This window comes from Dermacentor silvarum, chromosome 2 (genome assembly GCF_013339745.2).
Source record: "Dermacentor silvarum isolate Dsil-2018 chromosome 2, BIME_Dsil_1.4, whole genome shotgun sequence".
NCBI classification, from domain to species: Eukaryota; Metazoa; Arthropoda; class Arachnida; order Ixodida; family Ixodidae; genus Dermacentor; species Dermacentor silvarum.
Window position 1 is genome coordinate 205,792,091 of NC_051155.1, and position 27,875 is coordinate 205,819,965.

The 27,875-nt window shown below is 42.9% G+C and overlaps 1 protein-coding gene and 1 pseudogene across 3 annotated transcripts in view; one reads left to right on the forward strand and one right to left on the reverse strand.

Moving 5' to 3' along the window:
* Positions 1-2,811: 2,811 nt before the first annotated feature.
* LOC119442465 (peptidyl-glycine alpha-amidating monooxygenase) overlaps positions 2,812-27,875 on the forward strand; it is a 44,563-nt gene continuing 19,499 nt past the window's right edge. For 2 of the 3 annotated variants that reach the window (XM_037707360.2, XM_049662192.1), the window contains exons 1-15: positions 2,812-3,052; positions 5,121-5,267; positions 7,981-8,035; positions 8,136-8,235; positions 8,930-9,015; positions 9,750-9,827; positions 11,578-11,626; positions 12,332-12,399; positions 12,693-12,853; positions 14,576-14,626; positions 14,709-14,761; positions 19,322-19,506; positions 21,314-21,437; positions 22,982-23,098; positions 27,520-27,592. In XM_037707360.2, coding sequence (XP_037563288.1) covers positions 3,038-3,052; positions 5,121-5,267; positions 7,981-8,035; positions 8,136-8,235; positions 8,930-9,015; positions 9,750-9,827; positions 11,578-11,626; positions 12,332-12,399; positions 12,693-12,853; positions 14,576-14,626; positions 14,709-14,761; positions 19,322-19,506; positions 21,314-21,437; positions 22,982-23,098; positions 27,520-27,592 — 1,362 coding nt within the window. In that variant the 5' untranslated portion in view covers positions 2,812-3,037. Of the gene's footprint in view, positions 3,053-5,120; positions 5,268-7,980; positions 8,036-8,135; positions 8,236-8,543; positions 8,576-8,929; positions 9,016-9,749; positions 9,828-11,577; positions 11,627-12,331; positions 12,400-12,692; positions 12,854-14,575; positions 14,627-14,708; positions 14,762-19,321; positions 19,507-21,313; positions 21,438-22,981; positions 23,099-27,519; positions 27,593-27,875 lie in introns of those variants that run through there. The other variant, XM_049662193.1, reaches the window with a different exon arrangement.
* Positions 25,085-26,330, reverse strand: LOC125943282 (tigger transposable element-derived protein 6-like; annotated as a pseudogene).

Here is a 27,875-nt window from a genome sequence, read left to right on the forward strand (position 1 = left end):
GCCGTAGTGACCGCGGGGCGCTTCGCGATTCACCTGCGCCAGGTTCGCCGCTGATAAACGGGCACGGGGGGCCGCGTCTTCGTGAGAAGCAGGAATGCTGGCGCCAGCCAACGGTAGGCTTGAAACGGCGCTCGACGATCAAGTACGATTGGTTCTGTCATCTGTGATCTCACGAGTCACGAGCACGATTAGCGTGGAACGCTTGGGAGCTCGTGCCACTGAGATATTTAGAAAAGGAGAAAGCGATCAAAAACATAATCTATGCAGATCCATCGCACTTGTTGGAATCTAGGTGAAGCGAAGCTTTGTACAATGTTTGCGCATAATTTTATCGATGTTGGTGCACATGTTTGCTTATTTTGGTGCATCAATGTCCGCACAATTACGTTGGTGCATATTCTAATGAAATAAGTGCGGGAGTTGTGCGAGTAATTCGTTTGTCTCTCTGACGAGGCGTAGTGCAGATGGTTATTTCACGTCTTTGCGCTGAAGGAAAACATTACCATTGTCATATAACAACACGACACGTCGTTGTATTGAAGTTTTTCAAAGCGATGCGACACCGATATACGTATACCGGTGAGGAGACGATTAAGCTCGGGGAAGAGGCAAACGAAGTTTTGCCTTAATATATTTTAGTACATTCGTACTCCTTGTGTCACAGTGGCACATCCATTCTAGAGCATTGGACAAGATCGAACAGCCATTGGCTCTTTATTGCACCCCCAATCCGTCATTGTTACCATTTCATTAGTGGAATTCCGAGTCATTATGTGGGCAATAAATTAGATTTATGCAAATGGTGTGCACTTCTGTGTTCTCAACAGGAACACGCGATGGTACTTTTTACAAAGATAATTTGCTCACGTGTGGCATTTCCCTATAAACGTGCACACGTGCGCGCGTATGCGTATAGTACATTTATGTTACCTCCCACGCACGCGCTTTCATGCGTGCTAAAATTGTGGGGGATGGCACGGCCCCGCTGTCCCAGCTTCAGCTGACCCCTGTCCTGGCCAGCAGCGTCCAGCCAGGGCTCGCGCCACCGCTCGCGCGTGACTCGTCTCCTTCTGCTTCCACTACTAGCTACGATGTCACGGGTAAGGGGTGGCAGTTAATTCTGGGGTTTTACGTGCTAAAATCCCGATTTTATTATGAGGCACGTGGTAATGGGAGACTCCGCATTAATTTTGACCGCGGCGGGGATTTGATCCCGCGAGCTCGTGCTTAGCAGCGCAACACCACAACCGCTAAGCCACCGCGGCGGCTGATAACGGTGGCAGTTCCCACAAAATATTAAGTTAACTTGCAGTTCCCACATACATTCGAACCCGGATATATCAAATCCACATAATACGAATTATTGTGTATATCGAACAGCTGTAAAATCAACTCGAAAATCCCATGCAAATGTATAGGGCTGGTGCACGCGTATATAGAACGCCCGTTCGCCAGCACATTCGAAATATCAAACGCGGCTCCATGCCGAAGACCTCACACTACATTTCTTTGTGCACTTTGAGGTCTTCTGGCACATTGAGATGGAGAAGAGAATGTGCGGTAGTTGAGCCGTGTAGGTCGTGTGTGCAGTCAGTTGAGCCCCGTCGAGCTGTTCGGTTAGCTCGCGTGCTACTATGCGCTGGTGCTACCTTAAACGTCAACTTCCTTTTTTCCGATTTTCATCGCGGCGTCGTGTGGGTTGAGTGCCTATTCGTGAGTTCATTTTCCGCAAGCGATGACTGCTGCAAGTGTAAAGAAAATAATCAACTTGGACTTTGCAATGAAGTTGAAAGTGATCTAGCAATTTTTTGCAGGTAAATAAATTGTGCTTGCTTAACTTTTCTTTCTTTCTTTTTTTTTTTTTTTTCGAGTTGCGTCTAGTAACTTGGCGGCCCTCGGACGCACCAATCGGAAGCAGCCGTTTGCCTCAGGGCCTATTATTTTATATATCGAATTACCTATATATCGAACTTTTTTATGATCCCTTTCAGATTCGATAAATCCGGGTTCGACTACTTAATTTGAAGCTTGCCCGCTTGGCTAAACACTCTCTGTGGCGCACGAACATGCGTGCGTTGCATCATGCTTGGCGTTATGGGCCGGGATAATGTAGCGATTCTATTCCATTGCGATTCATTTCTGCTCTTCGTCAGTGGTCCGAGAAGCTCCGCACCCAAGTTATCACCGGTATGGAACGGCCGTAAACGGCGGTTGATCAGAGAGGAACGGAATCGGGCGAAAGGAATCCTCACATCATACCAGTACTGCTGTCGATTCGTTGTCGCCGCAAGCGTTTTGCTTCGGCGTATCGCATTTCCTCTGCGCATGACGTTTTGCTTCGGACTAAGCGAACTGCCATAACACTAGTGGACCCTACCACGCTATTCCCCGATTTTACTCGGATGCAGCTGGTCACCACAAGCGCTTAGCCTGGGCAGGCCTTATTTTGCAAAATACTTCTTATATAAGCCCTCCGCGGCGCGAGACGTGTGTGCTTTCGCTCACTTGGTGATGCATGTTTGAATGTGACTAGAGCACTCTAAATGTGACCATAGCTAAGGTCGTGCACGGTCGTATTCGTATCCGTAAGCGCATTCACATCACTCAAAATTGGCGCCAGAAACTCCGAAGATGGCGTCAGAAATAGACAACATTACAATAGCATCAACCGGATTTCTGATTATTCAGTGAATTACGATAGGTAAAAAGAAACTACGCTTGTTTTGTTTTTACTTTGTTATATTTTATGCATAATAACATTGTCTACTGCCGACAGAAGCCAATCCAGTTTGCTTAGATAAGTAACTTGTTGAGCCAGTGCCATACGGTTGTATTTGTTTACTGGTTGCAGATCGTATCAAGAGTGGCCGCATGCTTATTTGGTGGGATGTGATACACGCACAGTGCTTCGATAAGAACTCATAAACCAGATAACCTGTCATAAAAGTATGCGGTTAAGGGACGTCTTAAACTGCTGTATGGTTCGCCTCGAACATCTGAGGTAGTGCTTTAACGGCGGTGGACTCCGACGTTGGAAATGGGTGCCAGATTGGTAAGTAGAGCTCCAATATGTTTTGATGGTGCGTCTGTTGCGATTGCTCACAGGCTCGTACCAGGGTTTAAGAGAACATCCTGAGGCAGCATGTATCGTCGCCTTCAATTTCAAGCCGAACGCGATCTGCGAAGACGCGCGGTGGCTGTACAACTGCTAGAGAAGATATGACGAGTGATTGGGAATCCTATCTCTTTGATCGCTATGCAGGTCTTTCGAGCCAGGTATATATTCCCATCAAGAAAGAAAAAAATCCTCAGCTAGTCAAGAAGTAGCATCAGCGTAAAAATGTAGCGTATCTGACCCGCTGATTCTATGCGCCAACTTTCGAAGCGTTCTGCAGTGCGTAGGCGAGTTGACGCATTAGAGCTTTTACTGCCTAGATACGAGGCATCCAAAATTGGAGAGAACAGCTGTCACTTGCGTAGTTGCTTTCCTGCTTTGTTTGCATAAAAATGCTTGCTCTTCTGTTACGTTATATTAAATCGCGATTACTCGGCTAACCACGATTCGGCGTGTTCCGCGGTAGTTTATTTCCCATATGTTGCAGTTAACTTAATCTTTGGTAGTTACTTTCGCCAGTAGTTATCTCGCGGTTAGTAGAACAGTTAGACTTTAGGTTTTCGCTGTCTTCCGTGTGGCATACTTATGATTGTCCTTCCTTCCCCGACGTTTCAAGTGCGGAGCTTCGCTTGTGTATGCAGTAATTTAAAAATAGGTCGCCCCACTTTTTTTTTTTTTTTTTACGTTGTGTGCGTGCGTTCATGTAATGTATTACAAGCTTTTTAACCGCTTATATCCTAATGAGAAACAGCTTAATCTTGCTCCCGTTATACATGTGTTTGAGGTTTTCTTCATCCATGACATTTGCAAAGAAAGGATAAGCTGTGTTGATAAGCTGCTTCTTGTATTGAAAACTGACTTGCTTAGTTAACTCTGAACGAGATAGCTGTGCCTTTTCAGCAGTGTAAGCAAAGGCAGTGCCTACTTTTGCAGCTGTTGATTCAGCGTCCAAATAACAATGGATTGGTTTACCTCACCCCAAGCTTTCAGCTGTAGCCACACCTGTGAGCAATAATATGCATAATAGTTCATGCCCTTGGTGAACTGATCTTTCAAAAGGCCTTGGTGCTCTAACGAAACTCTTTCTTTGTAATGCTTCTTTTTTAAAAAAAGACATGAGGCTCCCACCCTTGCATTATACACAGCTTGAGCACTGCGGATGCGAAGGCGTCAAATGAAATGCTCGCAACCTGATGCCGTATTCCAGAACAATACCATTTGTACATATGAATGTCCTGTAGGTGGCTATCCCACAGCCACTAGCAACCCACCCAAGAGGTAGCAGCAGACTTGAAAATAATGCCACCAGCGAATGAGCCAACAAGCCCACTCACTTTATTATTATTATTATTATTATTATTATTATTATTATTATTATTATTATTATTATTATTATTCCAAAAGTGATTGTTCAAAAATACAGCTCATGGGCTTCTTTCGTGTTTCAATGGGTTGCCTTAAGCTACAGTAGACTCCTGTTAAGATGAACTTGAAGTTGCTGAAAAAATCTTTTCATCTTAACGTGAGTGATCCATGGGTTTCAACATCTGTTATTGCTGGTGTTCTCAAGCATCCATGACACAAAATGATGACACAGCAATAAAGACAAAATGCAGACGTAAGAAGAGACAATTATTGAATTTGCATAATACAAAGGGTTTCTTTATGCACTCCTGCTTCAGCTATTAAAAAATTGTTGGTTTACAGCACTGTGCAAATCGGTGCACTGTCACAAAGCTGACATACTACCTAGCTTGTTCGAACTTTCTTCAGTGGCCTCATGTTGAAAAAATGCACCAAAGGGTCCAGATCATTATCAGCTGCATTGTGTGTGAAGCTGGTCCATGTGGCTCTCAAGCAGTGTCCTTACCCAACTGTTCACCTCCAGCCACGCATGGATGAGCGCCTCAATTAATGCTTCTATGTTGTCAGCCTGCTCGTCTTAATGAGGGTCTACTGTTATTAGGCGAAGGTGACTGAAAGCATCTTGTTTGGCGCGTTCCAGTGGACCTTCCTAGGTGGCTACTGGCTGCTGGTAGGCCTACTCTTTGTGCCACTGTCCGAGGGTCTGTGGCGTCGTGGCGAGCCACCACACAACCGTCAGAGCAGACTAAGGACATTGTTGCGCATGCCTGGCGTGCAGCCAACCCAGGTGAAATCTTTTGGTCTCCAAAGCATTAAGTGTTTAAGGGAAATCTCACAAAAATTTTCTCACTATTGCTTTGATCCTTCTTTACTGTCAACTGCCAGGAATAACTTTGAAAACAATTATTGTTATTAAGATATCTCCATTTCTGTTTTTTTTTTTTTTATAATTCCTAATGCAGACCTGTATGAGATTTGAGGTTGAAAACCAAGGTCAAAAACTAGTGAGCCAAAAAGGCTGTATAAGACAATGGTTGTCAGCATTCACGGCAATAAATTTGTAAGGACTTGTTGATCCACACTGTGCTAGCAGTGTGTTCATGACTCCAGAAAACTCCAAGTTACGCATTCTTGGTACCAAAGTTTGCCAATGAAAAATAGGTATTGTGTGCTGGGGGGGGGGGGGGGGCAGTTTTGCATAGGTACATGTTCTTGGATATGTTCAGATATAAAAAATGTGCCTCACGCGACGAGCTCGTGTACGTCATTTTAGTCTGCATTTAGCTGCAAAATTCATTTATCCAGCAGCGTTTAAACTACATAGCAAAGCTGGTGCCTGCTGGTGTGTTCTATGGGGTGTTTTTTTTTTTTTTTTTTTTAAGCTGCACCAAAATTTTAGAAATTGCCTGTGGCAGATAGCGCAATTCTAACCGTTAATCTAAATTACTCGATGAGGCAGCCAATACTTTTCTCAAATATTGTAATGCTTAATTGGATAATTATGCTAATTAATTTCTTAATTAATTTACATCACATATTTCAATCTATGAGTTATAGCGGGTGAGCTTGTAAGGCGTATCCATTTGGAACGAGCTCTCAGGACAGCACCAGCCTCGGGATATTAATTTTCAGTGTCTGACAAATTACATTGGTGTACTAGTTACTTGTGTGCTTCAATGCATAAAACTGTGTTTTATGCATTGTAACTGGAATGCCAATGCATTTCATCGGACACTTTGAAAATTAATATCTTGAAACTGGTGCAGACATGTGAATTCGTTCCAAGTGGATATGCCCTGTGAACTCACTAGCTACAATTCGTAGATTAAAATATGTGTCGTAAAATAATTGAATAACAGTTAATTAGCATAATTATGTTCATTACTTAATTAGGCATTTTGATTTCTCATAGAAGTAATGTCTGCTTCATCAAGCAATTTAGATCAAGGGTTAGAAATGTGCTATCTACCATAGCCAATTTTTTTAAGTATGGTGCAGCTAGAAAGTAAGGACCCTGTATATACTTGTAGGTTATTGCAACTTGTATTCACTTCGTTACCTGCTAAATGTAGCAAGCTGTTCCAAAGGGCAAAACTGCAAGTCTTTGGGACTTTTGTATGTAAATGTAAACAGTGTCTGTTAGCTTGCCATCACTGGCGCCTTTATAGGCGGTGCACTACGCATATAGGCATCACTTGCCCGCAAACAATTGTAGATCCCTTAGCTGTAATCAGATGTCTCACTTGGCTTTTTGCATGAAATATATCTCTTGAGTTTTTTTATTGCTGATGTATTCATTTAGATGTGCCTTCATATTTAAAGGAATTGTACGTAGACGATTCAATGATAGGCGTAGCCTCTGTAATCTGTGCAGCTTAGCACTGATGTCTTGCTCACCACAGCAGTTTATTAGGCGGTGCTCTGGGACTGCTGCAACACACACTAACTTCACAGTGCAGGACATCTGTTGCTCTCACTTTCAGTGTTTCTATGATACAGTTGCCGAATAGACCCGTGTAAGGGCGCCCCCTACCCCAAGCTTGGAAGCCCAAAATTTTTGAAAAATACAGAAGCAATCGCAGTCCCCCGATGCCTCGCACGCGCATCAGCGAATTTTCGCGCACTGTGTGCTTCCGTGTGCTGCTACTAGATGGCAAATGCTGCGCATTGACCTCTGATGCAGCAGTACGTCCGGGGTGTGCACAAGTCGTTGGCTACGGCGGCACCATTTTGACCAAAAGGTTCGGTCCCGTGTAAGGGCTGCACCTCGTCAGAATTGTGAAAAAAAGTGCGGCCCTTACACAAGTCTATAAGATAAACATGATATAGTGAACTTATATGTCAAAAAGCCGTGTGTGAACAAACTTTTTATGCCATCTCCAGCAAAAACTAGTTTAGATAGTTCTTGCAATGAGCTTTTGATTACCGCTCAGGATTTCTTAATGTTCATTTGTCAGACCCATTAAAAAAAGAACTGTGAATGATCTCATAGCCTTAGTGCTTTTGTTACCTAAGTATACATTAACATTTTATGTGATTCTGTGCAAAACTAACATTGGCTTGATGTGCTCAAGTCTTTTACTATATTGGTGCTACCATCAAGTGCATGCATTTATGTATGTATTTCTCATATATTCCACACCACATAATTAGTATGCTGTATCTTTTCACATTTCATTTGTTTGAAGGTTTATTAGCTAATGCAACAGATTAAACTGCTTCTTTCAGTGCTACACTAGTCAAATCTACAACCACAAAATGCTAAAAGAAGCTATGGTTGTTCTTGTTTTATTTTTTTTTTCTCTCTTTTTCACAATTGGATTGGGGATATATATCTCACTTTCTCCTTTCATGTAAACGATAGGCAATCTTTTAACTGGGGCATCTGCTTGTATGCGATTATTGTGCTCATGCTGTATCGCAAGTACTCATTATTTGTATTTTCCATCTTAATTGCATTTGTGACTGAAAACAACCTTTCGTTTCTTTTTTTTTTGCAGCCGGATGATTACTATTGTACAGCATATAATTTAAGTTATGAAGAAGCCTATATAGGTAAGACGATCACAAGCGTTCTTGCATACGTTTATCTGCCTGTTGCACTATCTCAAGCTCTACTCCATAAACTGTTGGCATCTTGGCGCTTGTTTTACAGTGAGCTTTAAGCCGAAGCCAAATCACAGCACAGCGAGTCACATGCTGCTTATCGGCTGCGGGAACGTCTTCAGGAAAGATCACCTTCACCCAGGCTCCTGGTCAGTATCTGTCATTTATTACTTGTTTTATCTGCACCTAATTGTACCCTAAAAGGCCTAAAAAGGGTCCCAAGACAGCTACTTCCAAATCTTCAGTTCCTTTCGCTCTGAAGCTTTTGTTTTCCCCTCGTAATAGCAATTGTACTGGATCTATTTACAAAGGCAATTACAGGGTAGTCAAATACAAAAGCAAACATGTTTTGTACTCAAGAGACAATTACTGTAACAGTACAGACTCCGACTTCACTCATTAATACCTGTTGCATAGCTCTCTTCCTGTTAAGAATTTGCTCCTTTCTTGATTTCAGCTCAAAAACAAGAACAATTGATGTACTTGAATGCAAGTCAGACATTCTTTCTCATTTATCTCCACTATATAACGATGTGCTTGCAACATCCAGGATGGATTCTCACACATCTATAACCATGTTACATCACTTTGCTTTCATTCTTTGTTAATGGACTTGTCAATGTTATTCTCCTGTAAAAGGGAACCAGAAAGCAGCAGTTTTTACCTTGTTAAAACAACGAAATGCATTCTGTTGCTAACGAAAGAACGAATGGTTACGAAAGATCAAAATGCAGAAAAGCATGAGCAACATTATTGTAGAATTCTTTTGTATTGTCTTCTACCACGTGTGGTTTGCTTGATAAAAAATATATATATACTTTACCTTTCACTTTCTGTATCAAGGAACTGCGACCGCAATGCCGTTTGCGGCAACCTGACTGTTCTCTATGGCTGGGCCCGCAATGCAGCTAGCACACAGCTTCCAGAAGGCAAGTGTTATTATTGGTCTACTGGTATTTTATGGCTTTCGGATAAGGACTTCAAAGATTATGTGAGCTGCCAACAAAGTTTTGGGTCTGCATCGGGCACTCTATTTTCTGAATATAGTGGGTTGTCCTAAACTGCCCCGAGAGCTTTGTATCACAAACACTGCAGCACAATCAAAGTGATGGCTGGTGCCTTATGCCGTATCCAACCGAATTATTCATGAACTAACAGTGTCAAGAGTAAATAAGGATTTAGGCTATCAAGCATATATTGCAAAAATGTAATGATTAATTTACTGTTTGTTTATTATATTGCTTGTTTGTTCTGAGAACATGTCAGCCTTAATGGAAAGGTATTGGCGTTGCTAGTAGAATGGGCAGAAATGCATCCACGTTCACAACTAAACAGTGCAAACCGGCACATATTCTCATTTGGTACTTACATTAACAGTCATAGTGGATATTAAAAAGGAAACAGATATAACGACACCATTTATTCTGTTGTTCTTTCTTTATATTTTCTGATAAGATTGTTTTCTAACCACTGTGGTGTTACACAGCAATGTGTGACTGCTTTCTAGAGCTTGCCATTTCTGCATTCCCCAATTTGTGTTTGTGCAGAGCTCATTAGTACCTGGCAAGTTTCTACAAAAATAAAGCCATGAGCTATGAGAAATGTTGCTGAGTTTTGTATCTTCCTTGGATGGCTTTTTATTTTTTATTTTTTATCCTACCAGGTGTAGGATTTCAAGTTGGCCAGCGAACACCTGTTAGATATTTGGTCCTTCAAGTGCATTATGACAGCCCAATGCCAGGTGAGCCCAAACTGTGAGCAGCCTGTGCTTGCAATTGCTATTATCCATGGATTTTTGTTTTCATTTAATTTTGATCCTTCAGCTATTTATTTTCACACGGATTATTAAGATGTCGAAGAATTGGGCTTATGCCTCTGGGTGGAGAAATATCTTGCTCTCGCACATGGCTTTAGGCCTGTCATTAGGGCATTTTCTCAGTGATTCATAATGTCTGTATATATAGGCCTAGTACAACTGAGTGTTTCGGATTTTGTTAATTAGAGTTGATCGATTGATCTGGTTTGACATCGCAGAACTACAAAGGAGCTGGAGAGGTACCATATTAGAGGGCTGCAGATTGATTTAGATAATATGGGGCTTCTTAACAAGTACCTACTTGGAAGTACATGAGAATTTGTGCATTCTGTCTCCATCAGAATACAGCCATTCGCGGCAGGAATAAAGAAAACGTCTTATGATCCGTGGGAGGTACGCTCTGCGTGAGGTTAGGGCTGAAGGCAAGCTCCGGATCTAGCCACACACAGTCGTTCCATCGTACTCCCCAACTCTTAGTGCGTGCAATCGCAGCGACATAGGGTTCGGGCGAATAAGGCAATGAGCGAGTCAACTCAACAACATTTATTGCTGCGGGCGATAAGGCACACTTGCCGAGGGAAGTCCACTCTGTAATAAGTAATAAATAGGCTTGCGTCGTTGCGTGTAGTAGTCTTGCAAACGAGGTAACCCACAGGTTGCTGCAGGTAAATCCGTTCCGGCAGGTTTGAGGTCGGGGTGCCAGAGAGAGGGGATCCCCTGTGGTGGCGCTTTTTTATGCCTTTTAACAGCGGAGCTGTTTAAGCCGGACGTAATGTGTCTGCTGAATCCACAAATGTGGGCCGATCCTGGCAGCCGTGCGGAAAGGGTCCAAGCGCAATGGCACATACCCCTGTGAACTAGCAAAGCTGAGCCTGGCTAAGTCTAGCTAAGCATAGTTGGAACTGCTTAAGCTTAGTCAGTCATCGATACGTTATTGATAGCCAATCAATAGCTAATTGATAATCGATCAATAATCAATAAATTCCAGAAAATGCTGGGGATGACGTTGTAGTGCTTAGCCTAGCCCAAATACGTAGCCAATACCTTGCGATGGCCAATCAATAGCTAATTGATAATCGAGAAACAATCAATAAATTCTGGAAAATGCTGGGGATGACTTGGTAGCGCTTAGCCTAACCCAAAATACATGGCCTTGCAGTAGCCAATCAATAGCTAGTCAATAATCTCAATAATCAATAAATTCCGGGAAATGCTGGAGATGACTTGGTAGTGCTTAGTCTTCTAGCCCAAAAGCCAGGACTAGCTAGGTGCCCATCAGCTCCGCAGTCTCTTTAAAAGAGCATTGTGTCTCCAGTGCCAGCTGCGCCAATTTTTTATTTACCTTTTGAGAGGAGAATGTCCTCCTCGCACACCGGATACCTTGCCGCGAGCCGGGCGGGGTGGGGGGGGAGGGGAGGAGTACGCACATCGCGAGAGGCGAGGGAGAACTGGGAGAGGGCGTAGTGCCCCTCTCGTGGGTCTACCACGGCTCCCGATGCGTCTGCAATGTGTGAACGCGAGAGAACATAAACGCATGGGCTCCCCACAGATCATGTTGCCCAAGTAATGACTCTTTATTGCTTGATCTTTTCTTCCTGTTCTTTCTTTGTGCTACATGTACATAGATGTGGGAATAAAATGATCAATCTATAAAAATTTTGCTTACTTTTTGCAGATGGGGAATCTGATACCACAGGGCTGGAACTGCAAATTGACTTGCAGCCGTAAGTCTCATGCAATATATTCTGTTTATTTCATTTTTGTTTTAATTGAGGCATGCTACTGAGCTGCTGTAGTTGTAATGCTTACATAAGGTCTTCTTTGTTGAATATGAACAGTTGCATTAGCCCACTATATATTGCACTGTGTTTTTTGTTGTGAAGTAATTAAATGGTGAACTTGATGCTCAACTTTTTTTTTTTTATTGGATTGGTATTACTTGTGTACATTTAAGGACTTCGAAAAGAAATTCACCCACAACAGTCGCCAAAATATGACCTTGCCTTTTACTCCAGCAGCAGCAGTATATGGCGCAGCTGTGCGGGCCATATCGATCTGCGATGGGGACAGAGTGCGCCGAGTGCTGATAGCTTCGTGTGTGCTGTGTTCTCGACAGTTAGTTCGCGTTGAAGCGAGAGGCAGCACTAAGGTCAATTCAATCGCTGCTGCTGCAGCACTTTCTCACTTCAGCGTTTTGACAGCGAATGTGCATGGTCATCGGGTGAAATGTGTTGATGTTTGCTTGTGCGCGCGTGACACCATGTTTATAAATGTTGTTAGTAAGTGAATGTTTTATAAGTTTATACTGCTAATAAAATTACTATCCCTATTTCATATAGCTTTCTACTACATTGCTATTGCAATCGATGCTTCACCTTTCAGACAAAACCGACTTTTTCAAATTTTTTTGATGAAAATTCATTTTGCAGGCAAAGGTACCTGGCAGGAATCCACGTATTTTATGCTAAGGACAGGACCATCCCACCTGGTCACATGAGTAAGTTGCTTAATTTTTTGCTCACCCATTCTACTCTGTGTTGGCATTATCTTGCTTTTTCGTGGGAAATCTGAAATGTAAGCTAGTCCATCTTCTTGTTTGTGGTTGAGCAGGTCCATTTCCTAGAACATTGAGTTCCATTGATGCCCATAAAAAATTTATCTGAAAAAAAAAAATATGTCGCCACTTTCACTTCATAGACATTGCCGGGCAGTCTGCTCGGTGATATTATTACTCTTGTCATTCTGCTGTAGTCGTAAAATTCGTATTTGAATTGGTCATTCGCCCTGCAGACTTTCCCGTGGATGTCAACTGCGTGGCGAGCCGAGAGGAGACAATCTTTGTCTTCGCCTACCGGGTGCACACACACTCCCTGGGGCGTGCCGTGACCGCCTATCTGCTGCACAATGACCAGTGGACCTTGCTGGCCAAGGGTGATCCACACCAACCGCAGGTAGAGGGAACAGCAAAGCTTTCAGAAGCTATGCATCATAGACAGCAAACAGCTATCACTATCGCTTAACTTTCTTTCTCCTCATTGCCAGTCATTGACTGCGTTGTGCACCAAGGCACAGCCCTATCAAAAGCAAGGGCTTTACCTCACCTCTTCTTTGCCTTTAGCAAAGTTTGCAAGGCCTTAACGAGTAGCGAGACAAGACGTGAGGGGCAATGGTTTTCGAGGCACAAACATAATGTTGATAGGATGATCACCAATTGCAGCAGACAGTTGTTTACTGCAAAAAATAAATAAAAAAGGTCTACTTTTATTCACAGCGCAGCCACTGTGATAGATGTGGCGTCTTATCGCCAGGTAAATAAATCGCCAGGTAAAATGCTGAGGATCAGATCTCGACTGCAAGCCCTGAAATGTGTCGATACACATGCTTAACTTCCTGCAAGCAAAGCAGAAAAAACTTTGGCACGTGAAATTGCATCTAGTCTTGAGTCTGGTACAAATTGCTAATGGAAAGTCCATGCCTCAGCATGATGATGGACACTAGCCTCCAGACCCTTTAACATCATGCAGATTTCTTTGACGTCTTTCAGATGTGCAGATAGGAGACAAAAAGCCATGCATTGTGCTATTTACATAAATAGGTCATCATGTAAACGTCCAGATCATGCCTTGATGTCTGTACCATGAGGAATTCTGTGGAAACTTTACATTTCATTTCATTCTCTCCTTGTAATTGTCCATAATGTGCTTGCACTGTGGAAGTTCAGTGTTGTAACTACTAGTTTATGAGACATTTTGAAAATTTGACATCACAGCCTCTGCTACAAGCATACCGGTGCTTATGTTTTGATTTGATCTTCTCGGTATCACAGTTGGGTCAAATGGTCATCATTAGCTGCACCAGTACACATCACCATTAAGTAGCATAGCTTGTGATTGCTTATAATCGCATCTGTCAGTGAACTGCTGACAAGCTGGGTTTCTGGCTTCATGTCAAATTACACTTTTTGTGACAGTTGAAAACAAGTGTTCCATGTTATGCAGTCTTAGATGGTGGCTTTTTGTTGCGCATGGTTGGTCATAGTTATTGTTAGCACTACATCTCCAGACAGATAAAGGTATTTAATGTGCTGCAACAGATCATTTTATTGTGATAACAATTATGCGAAACACTTGACATGCATTCACACCAGCATTGGACACGTCTGGTAGCTGCTGATAGCTGCTGGTAGCGCTGTCCCTTCTGCCCAGAAGCAGCTGCCTTGCGTGCTGCATTGCACCAACATGTCGCACTGACATAGACAGAACACAGTCCGAGGAGTTGATGCGCAACTCTAAACCTTACTCGCTGTCAATGCTTTTAGGATGAAACTGTTAATTTTTTTATTGAGAAAGGTGTCTACTTTTTGTTATTAATTACCAGTAATACAGTTGAGGAACAGACAGAAAGGTATTATATATGACAATGCATAAAATTTCAATTCACTAGCATTATGCATAAAATCTTGTAATAACTATTAAAAAGTTAGAATCGCTTGATACTACGTACAAGACGGAAAAAATAGAATGAGGCACACGAATGCTAAATTTGTCATAAGTGCTCCTCTTTTGAAGGATGGTTTATTGGGTGTAAGTTGGTACTCCATTCTCGAGGCAAGCAGCATAAAAATTAAGATGAGATCTTTTTATTTTATTCTTCTATTCCTTCCACCTCCTCAGGCATTTTATCCTCTGAACAAGACAGTGCCTGTCAAACCTGGTGACGTACTGGTGAGTGCACCTAGCATTATATATTTCACGGCTTCGTGTCATGGGAAACAATAGGTTCAAATTTATGAGAAATCCTTTACAGGCATCCCGCTGCACCTACAACACCATGTCAAGAAAGCATCCCACGGAAATAGGGTGAGTGTGACTGACACGGTTATACGCTAGCACTACAAATCAAGGGCACTCAGTTTTCAGATTGTGCTTGCAAATGGTACATTTTAACTAGGTGCATTGAACTTTGTGCCTTGTATGATTAAAATGGCATACTTCAAAATTGAATCATTCAATGAACTCTTCTCTGCCAAAGCTAACAAATTCAGTGACTGCGCCATGCTTCACACAGCCTCTGTTCACTTCTCTTGGCTTTTTGTTTTATGATTTCTATGTCAAGGTCGTCTCAATTCTGCATTGTGATGTCAATTTGTTTCTCTGTCATCTATGTCTATGTTTAGATCGCACATACCATCTGCAGCATGCACTCTTAATGCTTCTCTTTCGTCGTCTGTTTGCTCAGTGAATGTATTCATGTTCCTTGTGCTATCATCTGTCTAGAAAGTTGTTGCCTTTCACTATGCTGAGCAAGTCAAGACATTCTACCTGTTATTCAGTACTAAGCATGCATTTTAGTAGTGGCATAGCTTCTTGTTCTTGACTTTCCTGAGCAAAGGTGGCTTGCATTCCTTCAGCCACACTTGACTCTCTGCTTGCTCTCATGAGCTGCCTCTTGTTTAGCATCATTTGCTCATCTAGGTTGCCCAGTTTCTTTTATGTCATCTTTAATGCTGTGTGTGACAGCACACTTATATGCTCTGAGCGTTTAGAAGGAACCATGTGCTGTCATTCACACAGGGCAGTTTGAACACAAATCCTAGAAGTGCAAACATTTCGTCAGAGTAGTTCACATAAAAGTGTTCTTTGTCGTCCTCTATAAGAAATAGGGAATGGCACATTTAGAAGTTCTAATCAAATACACTAACGCCTTAAAGTTCCATAGAAATGCACGGGTCGATATAGTACAGTTAAACCTTGTTATAATGAAATTACTTCTAATACAAAGTTTATTGTAACCTTTCGAGGGTCAATTTTTTTCTACGATTGCGACCCCCCAGGGTCGATTTTCTTTATTGCAGGTTTAAAATCTTAAGCGACCTACCGTGACATACCGCTGAAGCACCCACACACTTTCTCTGAAAATTGGGTTAATTTAAATATGGGCACTTGTCCGGTCGAAGCAGTAAAAACCAAGAGGGTGGCCAGCGAATTGTCACTCTGCAGTACACTCAACGACCAATTTTCCGAACATGCTCGATAATTCGGACGCCTTCGCGGCAGCGTCACGTACCGCATAGAGTCAATGTATAAGAACGTCTGAAATCTCGGACGCAAAAACCTTCGCCGGTCCAATTTTCCGGACATTTTGCCATAACCGCAGGTCCGAAACGGCATTAATCGAAGCCACCACCGCCGCCATTTTGATTATCTCACCACCTCGAACTGGCACTCTTGCACGCAGATCCGCTCGCAGCTGTAGCCACCACCGCAGCAAAGCTAGGCCTTGCTACTTCGATGTTCCCTACCAAGTTTCTTGTTCAGTGCTGTGCTTTTTATTGCAACAATTTTTGTTTCATTGAAGCAAGCACGGCGCGTTGCACAATGCTGGTTCCCGAAAGTCAGCTTTGCCTCAACACAGCAATATTATGCGGTCAAGCATGCTGGCACTTTGGAGGGGGTGGGCACTTAACATATATTTTCAGAATTCTGAAATTTTGGAAATGTTAATACTGGGTGCATATTCAAAACTGGGCACTTCTGTGGTATTTTATGGTATATAAAAAAATTATCACAAATTTTTTAGAGGAACCATAAAGTGATGAAAAAATATTTTCCATAGGTAAACATGCATTGTTTATTCACGAATGCAGATTGGCTTGCATAAATACTTATATTAAGAATTCTAAAAAAATGAGGGCAGCCTGCACTAGTGGTGCAAGCTGAAGAAACAGCGTAGCTGGGGGTCGACCAAGGTTTACGAAGTTTTGCGAAGTTTTTGCTATGTATTACTATGTTATGCCAAGATTTTACCGAGTTTTGCACTCGTTCTTCGCTTTCGCTGTGACGAAGATTCACCAGCACGGTATTCTGGGTTTGATCGCAGCCGTTGCATTCGTTCATGAGCAGCGGTGCGACGGGCTTCCCTTCTAGCATCTTCTTCCTCGAGGGTTACGTACTTCTTCGGCCAACCCATCCATGTTTTTGCTCGGCGCAGAGACACTAGGCAATGTTGCGCCGTCGCATCATCACGGAGCTTTATACGAAGGCCGCGAGCGAAGCAGTGCGCACTGACGTCATGGCTTTTGTTTTCTTCGCCTACATGGCTGGGGAAGCTTAGCGATGTACGGGAAGCGGTGGTGCAGCCGGGTGCAGACATGCCAGGTGGTTGCAAGGCTACGCGTAGTGACGTCAGAGCTAGGCGCAGCGCAAGCCAGGCGGAGTTGTGCCAAGTGGTTGCTAGGCAACGCAGTGACATCAAAGCTCGGTAGAGTTTCTGCGAACGATGTGTAGCCGAACCTCGAGCTTAAACAGCTACGCTGTTAAAAGTAGATAAACTAAAATAAGTATATACAGTGGAATCTCGTTGACACGATCCTCACGGAAACCGGAAAATGAAGCGTATCATCCGAAAATCATATCATCCAACGTATTATCCAACTAAATTGTATTATTGCGAAAAGAAAAAAAATTTATCATCCCGAAAAATGTATTATGTAGAATTGTATCAATGAGGTTCCACTGTATTCCAATTCGGCACTTGGGCAGTAGTCTGCATCACAGGAATTGCCACTCAACTCATTTGCAGAAGAGCAGTAGGCACACACATCCATAGCATAATCAAACCGTGTGTGTGAGCGCACACATAAAAACTCTGTGGTTGTGCGCCCATCAGAAAAACCAAATGAGTTATAAACTTACGATAATCCTTTGTCCTATCAACAACGAGGGGCAATCAGTTTTCGTGCGTGTCAAGAAAAGCATCATGGGCATGGAAGTATTGTTCGTTTGTAATACCAGCGCTCATCTGTCAACAGATGTAATTGCACCCCCATAAACAATAAACAAGTGAGCTCCAAGTGGTCACCCTTTGAGAGATTAGAAACCAGATAGACATCAGTTTTTCGCAAGCGTGGCAAACGGAAACAGCCCATGGAGATGAAACCAAAGCGAACCGCCGCGCGGATGCGCGAGTGGTTTCTGACACGCCGGTATAAACAAGCCCTGGAATAAAACCAAGAGGCTGTGGAGCGAAAAAAAAAAAAATGATTTCTTGTATCCACCTAGGGTGGCAGCATTTGCTGGGCAACAGGGGGTTCAAATATTGCCGCATTTTTCAAACATACAGACAGCATCGTAAATATACGGCATTGGCCATTTCGGACTTGTTTACGATGTTGTATATTTACCTCTTTGGCCCTCAAAGGGTTAAGCATACACATTGATGCCATTGGGAAAAAATTTGCAGTCAGCTCTACACCAAATAAATGCAAGCGTGGTGCCTCTGATGCACCATTAAATATTCTCCTGTGGATTTTGATGGCCCATCAACAACTTGCTGTGCGAGTATGTGACATGGGAACAACAATAAATTACGTGCACATGCTCTGCATCATTGACATCGATTTGCATGTTGGTTCACTGGTTTCAATGCAACCAAGCTAAGACGGTGAAAAACTGCACATGCATTCAGAATGGGCCAATTTAAGTTGCTCTTGCTGAGTACTGTTGCTGACCGATTTTTCAGACACAAAGGGGGCCACAAGCGGACCTTAACTCAACATCCATCAGTACAGCACATGTGTGTGATCCCATGTTTGATCAACAATAATTTGTTCACACAGATGTTAATCTGTGGAAGCAATTATATTAATAACCTGCTTCCTGCAACAACTTGTCACAAGCCGCTACGCCTAACTGGCGGCACTTCATCAGCAGCATCCAAATTGTAGTTGGGTGCAAGTCAGTATGGCAGCTACTGTTCACGACCACCATGTTTGCAGCGTCATGCACGCTGATCTTGTCCAAAAAAATCGGGCGGCACACCGTACGGTGCACCTAATTTTGGTTGCTGTCATACATTAATTCTAGGGATAGAGAGTAATGCCACTAGGAACTCTGAATAATCCCACAGGTCCAAAAAAAATAAATAAAAACCAAGCATCTGAAAAATAGCTCAGTGATAGATAGTTCTGCATACAAAAACTGTATTCAGCAGTTTAAATTGAAGATTTATTTGCCTACCCTTCTGGGTTTGGTGGTAGTAGTAGCGCCACCACCACATTTGTGTGCCAAAATTTTATGAGTTTTATGAGTATTAATTCTAAGCATTCTTTGCCTCTTCCAGCGACCTTGCGGTAGGTATGTTTGGCATATGTCTTCCATGGGGGGGTGTTTAGTGCACTGCCTGGCTGTGTTTGGGGACTGTGTCTACTAAAGCAGGACACATCCAGATTTCAAATTTTCATTATTTTGCATAATGTGCTGCATCACAATCAATTCCCTGTTTAAGTCAAGGTAGTCAGCTGATTTACTTAATGTAGACTAGGCAAATGTGATTGTTTATTCAGCTCTAGTGCTTCCTGTCACAAGAATAATTTCCCCATTCCCGTTCTCCTTTCTTCCTTTTTTTTATTTTGTTCACAGGCCAGAGGCTAGGCAAGAGATGTGCAACCTGTACCTGATGTATTACGCATTAAGATCTAGTGGTCGTACATCGGGTCAGTGTGAGAACCTCGAGCGGCCAGCTCTAGTGAGCCAGCTCCCGCTAGAAAGCAGCGGCGGTGAGGAAACTGTGGTTGAAGGCTTTCCAACAACTGGCAGCCATTATGGTAAGCTATTGTAGATCTTTTCTGATACTGTACAAGCTCAGGTACATTGGCGTTTCCTTAGCCTGACATACACGTGCCATATTTACTCGAATCTAAGCTGATACTTCTTTCACAAAATGTCAGAGACAAAACTCTGAGACATCATCTTGTTAGTTCCAAGTACTGTACAAGTAAGTTGCAAGCGCCAGTGTTGCCTTTGACAATCCGTTTGAAATCTGCAGCTACATCGTTGCACCAGTTGGCTAACACGGAAAGCGTGCCAGTCAAACTCAAACCTGACTGGTTGCATCAATCTCACTTTTCCTAAGATGTGTGGTGAACTGTATAGCAGGTCATGGGACGACATTCCTGCTAAACTTATCTTGGAGCCTTTTTAAAGTAGCATGCTCTAAAAGTGATAGACAAGGCTGAAGAATCATAATGACTAGCAATCAAGTGATGTCAATGCAGATTAGAATGATAAGTGAGATTATGTCTTGAGGGCGAGCTTCTTGTGTGTCATGCACAATCATCTTCTAAAGCATTTATGACTAGCAGGGCAGGTGAGGAAATACAATGCTTTGCATTTGTTGGTATTCAAGAAAACCTAGTTGTTTCTGCTCCTCCAGATTTATTAGTACAGTCTACTTCTGTTGGGACCGATGAAATTGGTCGAATTATCTGGCAGGTCAAATTACAACATGTAGGAAAAAAAAAAAAAAAACCTAGACACACCACTGATTCATTTGGCAGTCTAGTATTTGCCTAAATCTAACATGCCCCCGAGTCAAACATGCACCCACTTTCCATGTATCCAAATCGGAAAACTAATGTAGAAATGATATTAAAGCTCCTAAACAAAGTAGATATATAGCGTAAAGTGGATTTTGTAGCGATAAAAAGGGGAAAAGGTCTAATATGTGTTCCACGATGGCAGTCAGTTTCCTAAAGTCAGCTTTGCCGCTATACATTGGTGTTATGCAGTAAAGGATATAAATGCCGCAATGGGGCGGTGTTGATTTTGTATCCGATTGTACCGCACAGTCAATTTTTGGCCCAAATTTCTTGAAAATAGGAAGCAGCGTGTTAGAATAAGTTTAGTGCCGTAATGAGACATTGTGAGCTACGGTTATTGCTTGAAAAGTTCCTAGGACAGGCTGAAAATAGGTGTTTTCGACGAAGATGACTTGTTTTCAACGCTTTCACTGTCCTCTAAGCTCCACTGAGACAGACGCTGCCACTAAAGGGGTCACCATAAAAGTCAGGTACATGCATGCTGGCCGTTCAAGTTCGAATTATCCGGCAAATGCCAATTTTAGGATCGAAATAATGAAAACTTGGGCCCATAGAAATGCATGGGCGCCGGCTGTGGATAACTGCTGCATCTAAACACAACATTATTGCTATGACACTAGTATGGATACATCGAAATCATTAGCCTTACTTTGAAGCGGTACAGAACTTGAAGAATGGGGCTAAAAAGGGATGCACATGCAGTGCTGTCTTTTTTTCATAAATTTACGTGGTGGTGAATGTTTCATTTGTTAAAAGCTTCAACAGCGCAATTAAGGCATAGCAGCAGTAATAAGGACGCACACAAGCAAAGCACTCACTTGCAACTGATGTTGATTATAAAATTAATAGAATGTGTGCAATACTCTTAAAGTACCACACTATACTCTTAAAAGAAACAGCCATTTCAAGCTTAGCCATCGTTTCCAGCTTGAAATTCTAGCGCATTCTGTATTTTAGCTAAAATGGTCATCTGTTTAAATGATGTGACAAAAATTAGTACGAGCAGTGCACACACTCTGTTACTTTGTTTCAGTGTTCTCGGCCAGTGAAGGCTGGCCTGATTCAGACGTGCACTTTGGCCAAGTTGTTGCTGTGTCGATGGACCTCGACGGGAACCTCGTTGTTTTCCACCGAGGATCACGTGTGTGGACAGGGCAGTGAGTCGATCTTCTTGACTCATTTTTTTTTTTCTCACGTCTTGATCGATGCTCTTCTGATAGATTTAGGCAGAACTTGCTGCACTGCATAATACCTAGTACACCTAGTTTATTGAAAAACAGCAACAGTTTTTATGAGAAAGTACTGCATTGTAGGCATGGTCAAGTACGTAAACTGTGTCAGACCTTTCTATGTCTGGTCTTTAATGCTGCTTTTCATGCCTAGAAGCCATAAACTGACAAGCCCAATTACACAATCTTCTTCAATACTCTTAGTTCAGCTTGAAAGGGCAGAATAAGAAAAGAAGTATGCATGTTTTTTGTAGCTGGCATTTTAGCATGCTAAGGATTGTTTTTGCTTTCATTGATACTAGTAGTTTTGTGTTAATAAAGAACATCATTGTTAAAACCCGCCATGGCAGCTCAAATGATATGGGCTACTGTCAAACTTTCAATGTGTTGTGATATTTCAAAATTTGCCGCCAACATGAAAAGTAACGATATGTATTAGAGACTAAATGCACTAGGATGCGAGTTAAGCAAGTAGCAAAGTATGCACAGAAAATATTTTGAAAGAAACTTTCAGTGAAAGCATACATTAAAAAATTGCCAAAAGAGGGTCATTTCTTAACCCATTGTTGAAAAACAAAGTTGCCCTTTTTTTTCTTTCTTTTTTTGTGGGCTTGTGCAGTCAGTTGAGTTCATTAAATTGTGTGAAGTAGTACAAAAGGTATGAAGGCATCAAAAGTTTCGAAATTTTTTTTAACTCTCTATAATCGGAACATTGCACAGTTGCATAAGCCTCATTTGCCACCTTGTCTCATTGGAAACTTTTTTCATACTGAAACAAAGGTGCACACTGACAAAACAAGCTCGGTTTGGATCAGTGAATGGATTTTTCTATGCTATATAAAAATTTTGTTGAAATAAAAAATAATTGGGACTCCCCCTCAGACTGTGTTTATCTGAACACACAATAGAAAATGCAAGTGCATAAGTTGTAGATGTATGAGCACAGCACTTACTTGCAAGTAGCAAAACACATTATAAGGCTGTGCTATTGGTATGCTTTCAATTTTTCTAGTCGTACTCACACTCGCAAATCTCAATGACATAATGTCGCACTAAATCAAGTTTGTATCACGCTGTGTTTAAAGATACTAAGAATGTGTTACAGTAGCAGCTAAACTTATGGCAGATATTTTCTGTCTGCAATATGTGTTCCCTTTTCCTCACAGTCGAAACTTAAGCGTAGCAGCAGTATTACATAGAAGGGGACTACAGTAGACTGATAATTTCTCCTTTGTGCAAGACCTTGTCATTATCCTTATTTATACATTGTTTGTTGCCTAATGATAGTTTGGCAGTCATTATTTTTTTCATTTTTTTTTTCAGACATACACATGAGGGTAATTCGCGTAAAGCATGTTTTTAATGCTTCTTAGTGTGATTCCACAAGGAGTAATTGGTACGCCTTCTTCTTTTCGTTATGTGGAAAAAAAGAAAGGAAACTGCATGAAAACTTTGTGATTGGTGTCATGCAGGTCCTTTGACTATAATGATGTCTACCAGCGTGTGGAAGAGGGCCCCATTCCCGAATCCACGGTGCTAACCCTTGAGCCCGGAAACGGTCACCTGCTTCATCGATGGGGCCGACAGCAGTAAGTGTTGACACTCTCAAGCAGGAAATGGGCACCCTTGCACCCTTCATAAAATATGAACAGGGTCCTTTGTTCTGACCCAGTTATGGACGCCACACAAGCTTGAAGTTGTCAGTGTTTATACGGGGCATTTAATTTAGTTTGACACTTATTTCAAGGTACGTTTTAAAACTCAACCAGTGTTCACATATTTCAAAAGAACCAAGGCTTCTTGTAAATTTGAACCAATTCTACGTGTCCCTCTGGAGATAAAATGGATGACAACTACACTAAGCAACACTAAATGTACCTTTCAACAAACAAAACATGCCAGCCAACATGCAGATTAATCTTACAATGCTCATCCTACCGATCATTCAATCTTTCACCTGCTTCCCAACTGCTTTATACCTACACTGAGATTCTTTACTCATAAATTTTCTTAAAGTTAGCCAGCGAGAAAAGTTACGATGAAGTGTCGTAGCCAGTATAGTAATGCTGGAAAGTTACGGCTTCAGATTGTCCTCTTTCTCACACAAGACATCTCAAGAAAGTCCACTGACCAACATTGCGTCTGTCACACTTATTTAGTCTCCACTAAAGCATGTTAGCTTGTATCCTTTTCCTTTTTTTAAATATTGTTATACAGTCGATCCCTGTTATATCGAACTCGAAGGGGATTGCCAAATAGTTCAATATATCGATAACTCAGAATATAAAACATGCCTATCTGAAGCTTATCTTAGATCTCCGCACATCTCGGACAGTTTCCCGAAATCGTGAAAAGCAGGAACTTGCCAATTTCCTTCTCCAATGCCATGTCAAACACACAAAAGTTCACAAAAGAATTCATTCCCCTCACGTTTGACTGTGCGATGAGTCCTGCGCACCAGCTGCCGCATGGTCTTTACGCAAAGTGCGGATGTGGCGTGTGGTGATTTTGTTGAATTCAAACTGTAATGCAAAGATCTGTCCAAGTGGAGGTTGAGGTCGAATTCATTTTGGCTGCTCGCAGAATCCTAAAATGTCGTTCGAGGGAAGCCTTTGTCTACAAGAAGACAAGCCTGGAAGCACAGCATTTCAATCCACTTAGGTATCCCATGCCTGGCACCATTCAGTCAGAAGATATAATGTCGTCCACGCTTTCTTGTGGGAAGTTTGTAACTCAAAAAGGTTTGCTGCGCGAGCTAGTTGGTACGGATCATTCATTTTAAACAGCGCCTACAAACACGGACAAGAAAGAGCACGGGACCAGCGCTGACTGCTAACAGCATGTGTTTGTTGGCGCTGTTTAAAAGGAAAGCTGTACTAGCCATCCATATGCGGAGTGTGCAACACTGAGAGCACCCTGTCAATTTTCTTCCATGGCATTTACTGCCCTTCACATTCAATATCTTTTTTGACAGCATCTGCCAAAACAGTGGCGTTTCAATTTTGTTGGCATTAAATATTTCCGATTACACAAGAAGTGATCGTGTCTCCGTTAATAGAAGTTTACTTGCAGGGGCACAATGCAGCATATCATACTATATTGGATGTGGCGGTGAACGGGAGTTCAGTGTATGCTATTGTGACTCGGGGTCGAGGACGAGAGACGGAGTCTTGAAGCAGGCGAAGATGAGACGAAAGCTTTATACACTATGTACAGATATGTACAGATATAGCAGGTAATAGCTGGTAATAGCTGCCATTAGCTGGTGATAGCTGGTAAAAGCAGTCAGAGCGCACCAGACCGACGGGGCAGCCGGTGGCGACTCTCTGGCTTAACAATGGGCAGGTTCTTCCTTAAATCCTCTTGGCGGCGACTCCTTGTCGACAGGACCCAGACGGGACGGTTGCTGACGTCACCCGCGTCGTATTGTGTCGTCGCGTCCCCTTGGCGACTCATCGACAGGACCCAGACGGGGCGGTTGCCGATGCACCCGCGCCGTATTGTTTCGTCGCGTCCCCTCAGCGGCTCGTCGACAGGACCCAGAGGGACGGGTGGCGATGATGGTCGGTGCTGCTTGCAATTACCCGCGACGAATCCATTCGACACGGATAAATCGGAGTTCCTGTTGCCTCGATGATAGGGTTGGCACGTACTATGGCACAACAATGCGTAGTGCACCAGTATACTTTTGCATGGGATTTTTAAGAGAATTTTACAACTGTTCGATATAGACAATAATTCGATATATCCAAGTTTGATATGTCTGAGATCAACTGTACAAGTAGTTGTTCCTTAAATATGAATACTCGTTCTAGAGTGTGCAGTTATACAGTCGAACCCGGGTATATCGAACTCGTCAAAAAACGTTTATTAGTTCGATATATGGCATAATTCGATATAGGCCCGCTATAGGATTTGATGACGCAAAGGCACATACCAATAAGAAAAGTACTTTATTAATATGGTGGCTTACTTGCGTGCCCTACTTTGGAACAAAATAGTCCTGGATTTTCTTCTGTTTCAACGACTTCGCTGCCTGCGACAGCACGCACGCCTCCACGTTGTCCAACGAGTCGGAGCAGCTGAGGCCGCAACCAAGTCTTGTCGCCCCGAAACGCAAGTGTCTTGTTTGGCAGAATTTGCCAAAATAGAGCGGTTTCATCCACATTGAAGATATCTTGGGCTTGATATCTTGCTGTGATATCTCGCCAGTTTTCTTCGAGCCATTTGTCTACGCTGTCCAGGTCCACCGCTCTGCTTTCACCCGTAACAGCTTTGCCAACGATGTCGTGCCGTTCTTTGAACCGTTGGAGCCAGCCGGAACCGCCTTGGAAATCGTTCCTGCCAAGCAAGAAAGCAAGGTCCTTGGCTTTCTGCTCGATCATAGGGCCGGACACCGGGATGTTTCGCGGCCGAACGTCCACAAACCATTTGTAAACGGCCGCTTCGACATCTTCGTACTACAGCAGTGCGCACACATCGGGTGCCACAGGGCACCTGGCCTTTTGTCCGACTTGGCCCTGATGTCTGCCTTGTTCTTCAGGATAGTACTCAAGGTGCTCCTTGGAATCTTGTACGCGGCGGCGATGTCGGACTTCTTCTCACCGCGCTCGACTCGATTTATGATTTCGAGTTTTGCGGCGAAAGGCAAATTCTGCCTCTTTGCACAAGCCATGACGACAGCGCGCCAAAAAAGTTCACAGACCGCCAACAGGCAACACCACCAGCACGGACCACGTTGAATGAGGACTCGAGGAAAAGAGGCAGCAGCAGGCACACCAGCATAAAGAAAGAAAAAATGTCGCTCACTTGTACCGCCTCCGTGCCTCGGAGAAAGCACGACGGCCTCTGATTGGCTGTAAGCGCTGCGAGCAGGCCAGGATCATTTTTTGCAGGGGGGTGTTCGCCCTGTGCACAGCCGGGTCTAAACCACTTTTTCTAGGGTGGCGCCTGCAGTTTCCCCCGCTACTGCGAGGGAAAGCCAACTTGCTGGGGCACTTTTGAGGCACATGGAGTTTGATATATCGGTTGTTCTTGCTATTTTCGTTCGATGTAACAGTAACTTTTGCTATATATTCTCAATGTAAATTTACCGTGTTTAGAAATTGTTCGATATATGGGATAATTTGATTGGATATAAACGGGTTCGATATAGTCGGGCTCGACTGTATTAAATATTATTAGCACCACCAGTGGGTTGCTAGATTTAAAGATGAAAAGGCCCATGCTCACCATGCTGGGATTTCAATCGTATGTTTCTGTTTTGTGTGTTGTGTACGAGCCAACATTGATGGTAAGGTGCATTACAAGAGAAGCAAGATGTATTATGAAAGTTTAGTTCTGAGCTTCATTTGCACAGCTGTGACTACGTTACAAGACCGAGCTGCATTCAAGTCAAGCCACCTGCCGCGGTGGCTCAATGACTGTTGCCTTTTTCTGCTCCGCACAGGGTTGTGGGTTTGATTCCTTGCCGTGGTGGGTGCATTTCAAAAGTGGCGAATTGCAAAACTGCCCGTGCACTTTGGTTTAGGTGCACATTATAGAACTGTAGGTGGTCAGAAATAATTTAAAGCCCTCAACTACTGTGTTTCCCATAGTCCTAGGGTTGCTTTGTGACATTAAACCCCATGAATCAATCAACTAATTCAAGTCAAGCCAAACTGTACAAATTCTGCCATTCCCTTAGTGGCTATGGTGCCTGTGAACAAATCTGCATTGACAGTTGCACAACATTTTTCTCCGAATAATATTGTGATGAATAAATGCCCTGACTTTAAAAAATTATGGTAAAATGTTTTTAGGCGCTCCTAATCACCTTCTCTGCAATTAAAACTTAACAGCTGCTTTATTCTTTTGCTCTGCACAATATTAGTCATGCTACTTGAACACGCTGTCAAGACGCCTTGCTTGGGCCAGGGAAAACAGCCTTGCCAAAATACCACAGCTTATTTGAGTTTCCATGGCCTGGTGCACTGATATTTGTTTTATTTTTTTTCTCTGCATTGTTCAGGTTCTTTATGCCACATGGTCTCACTGTGGACAGAGAAGGTTTCATTTGGATCACCGACGTTGCACTACACCAGGTGAGCAGCTTATTCGTTTTGTTTGCACACAGAGATAGTCAACGACCGATTTTCCGGATGCCCGATTTTTCGGACATGCCCGATAATTCGGACACCTTCGCGGCACCGCCACGTGCCCCATAAAGTCAATGTATAAGAACGTCTGAAATTTCGGACGCGAGAAATCTTCACCGTCCGATTTTCCTAACTTTTTTGCCATGACCACAGGCCCGAAACGGCATTAATCGAAGCCACTACCGCCGCCATTTTTATTATCTCGCCGCCTCGAACCGGCGCTCTCACA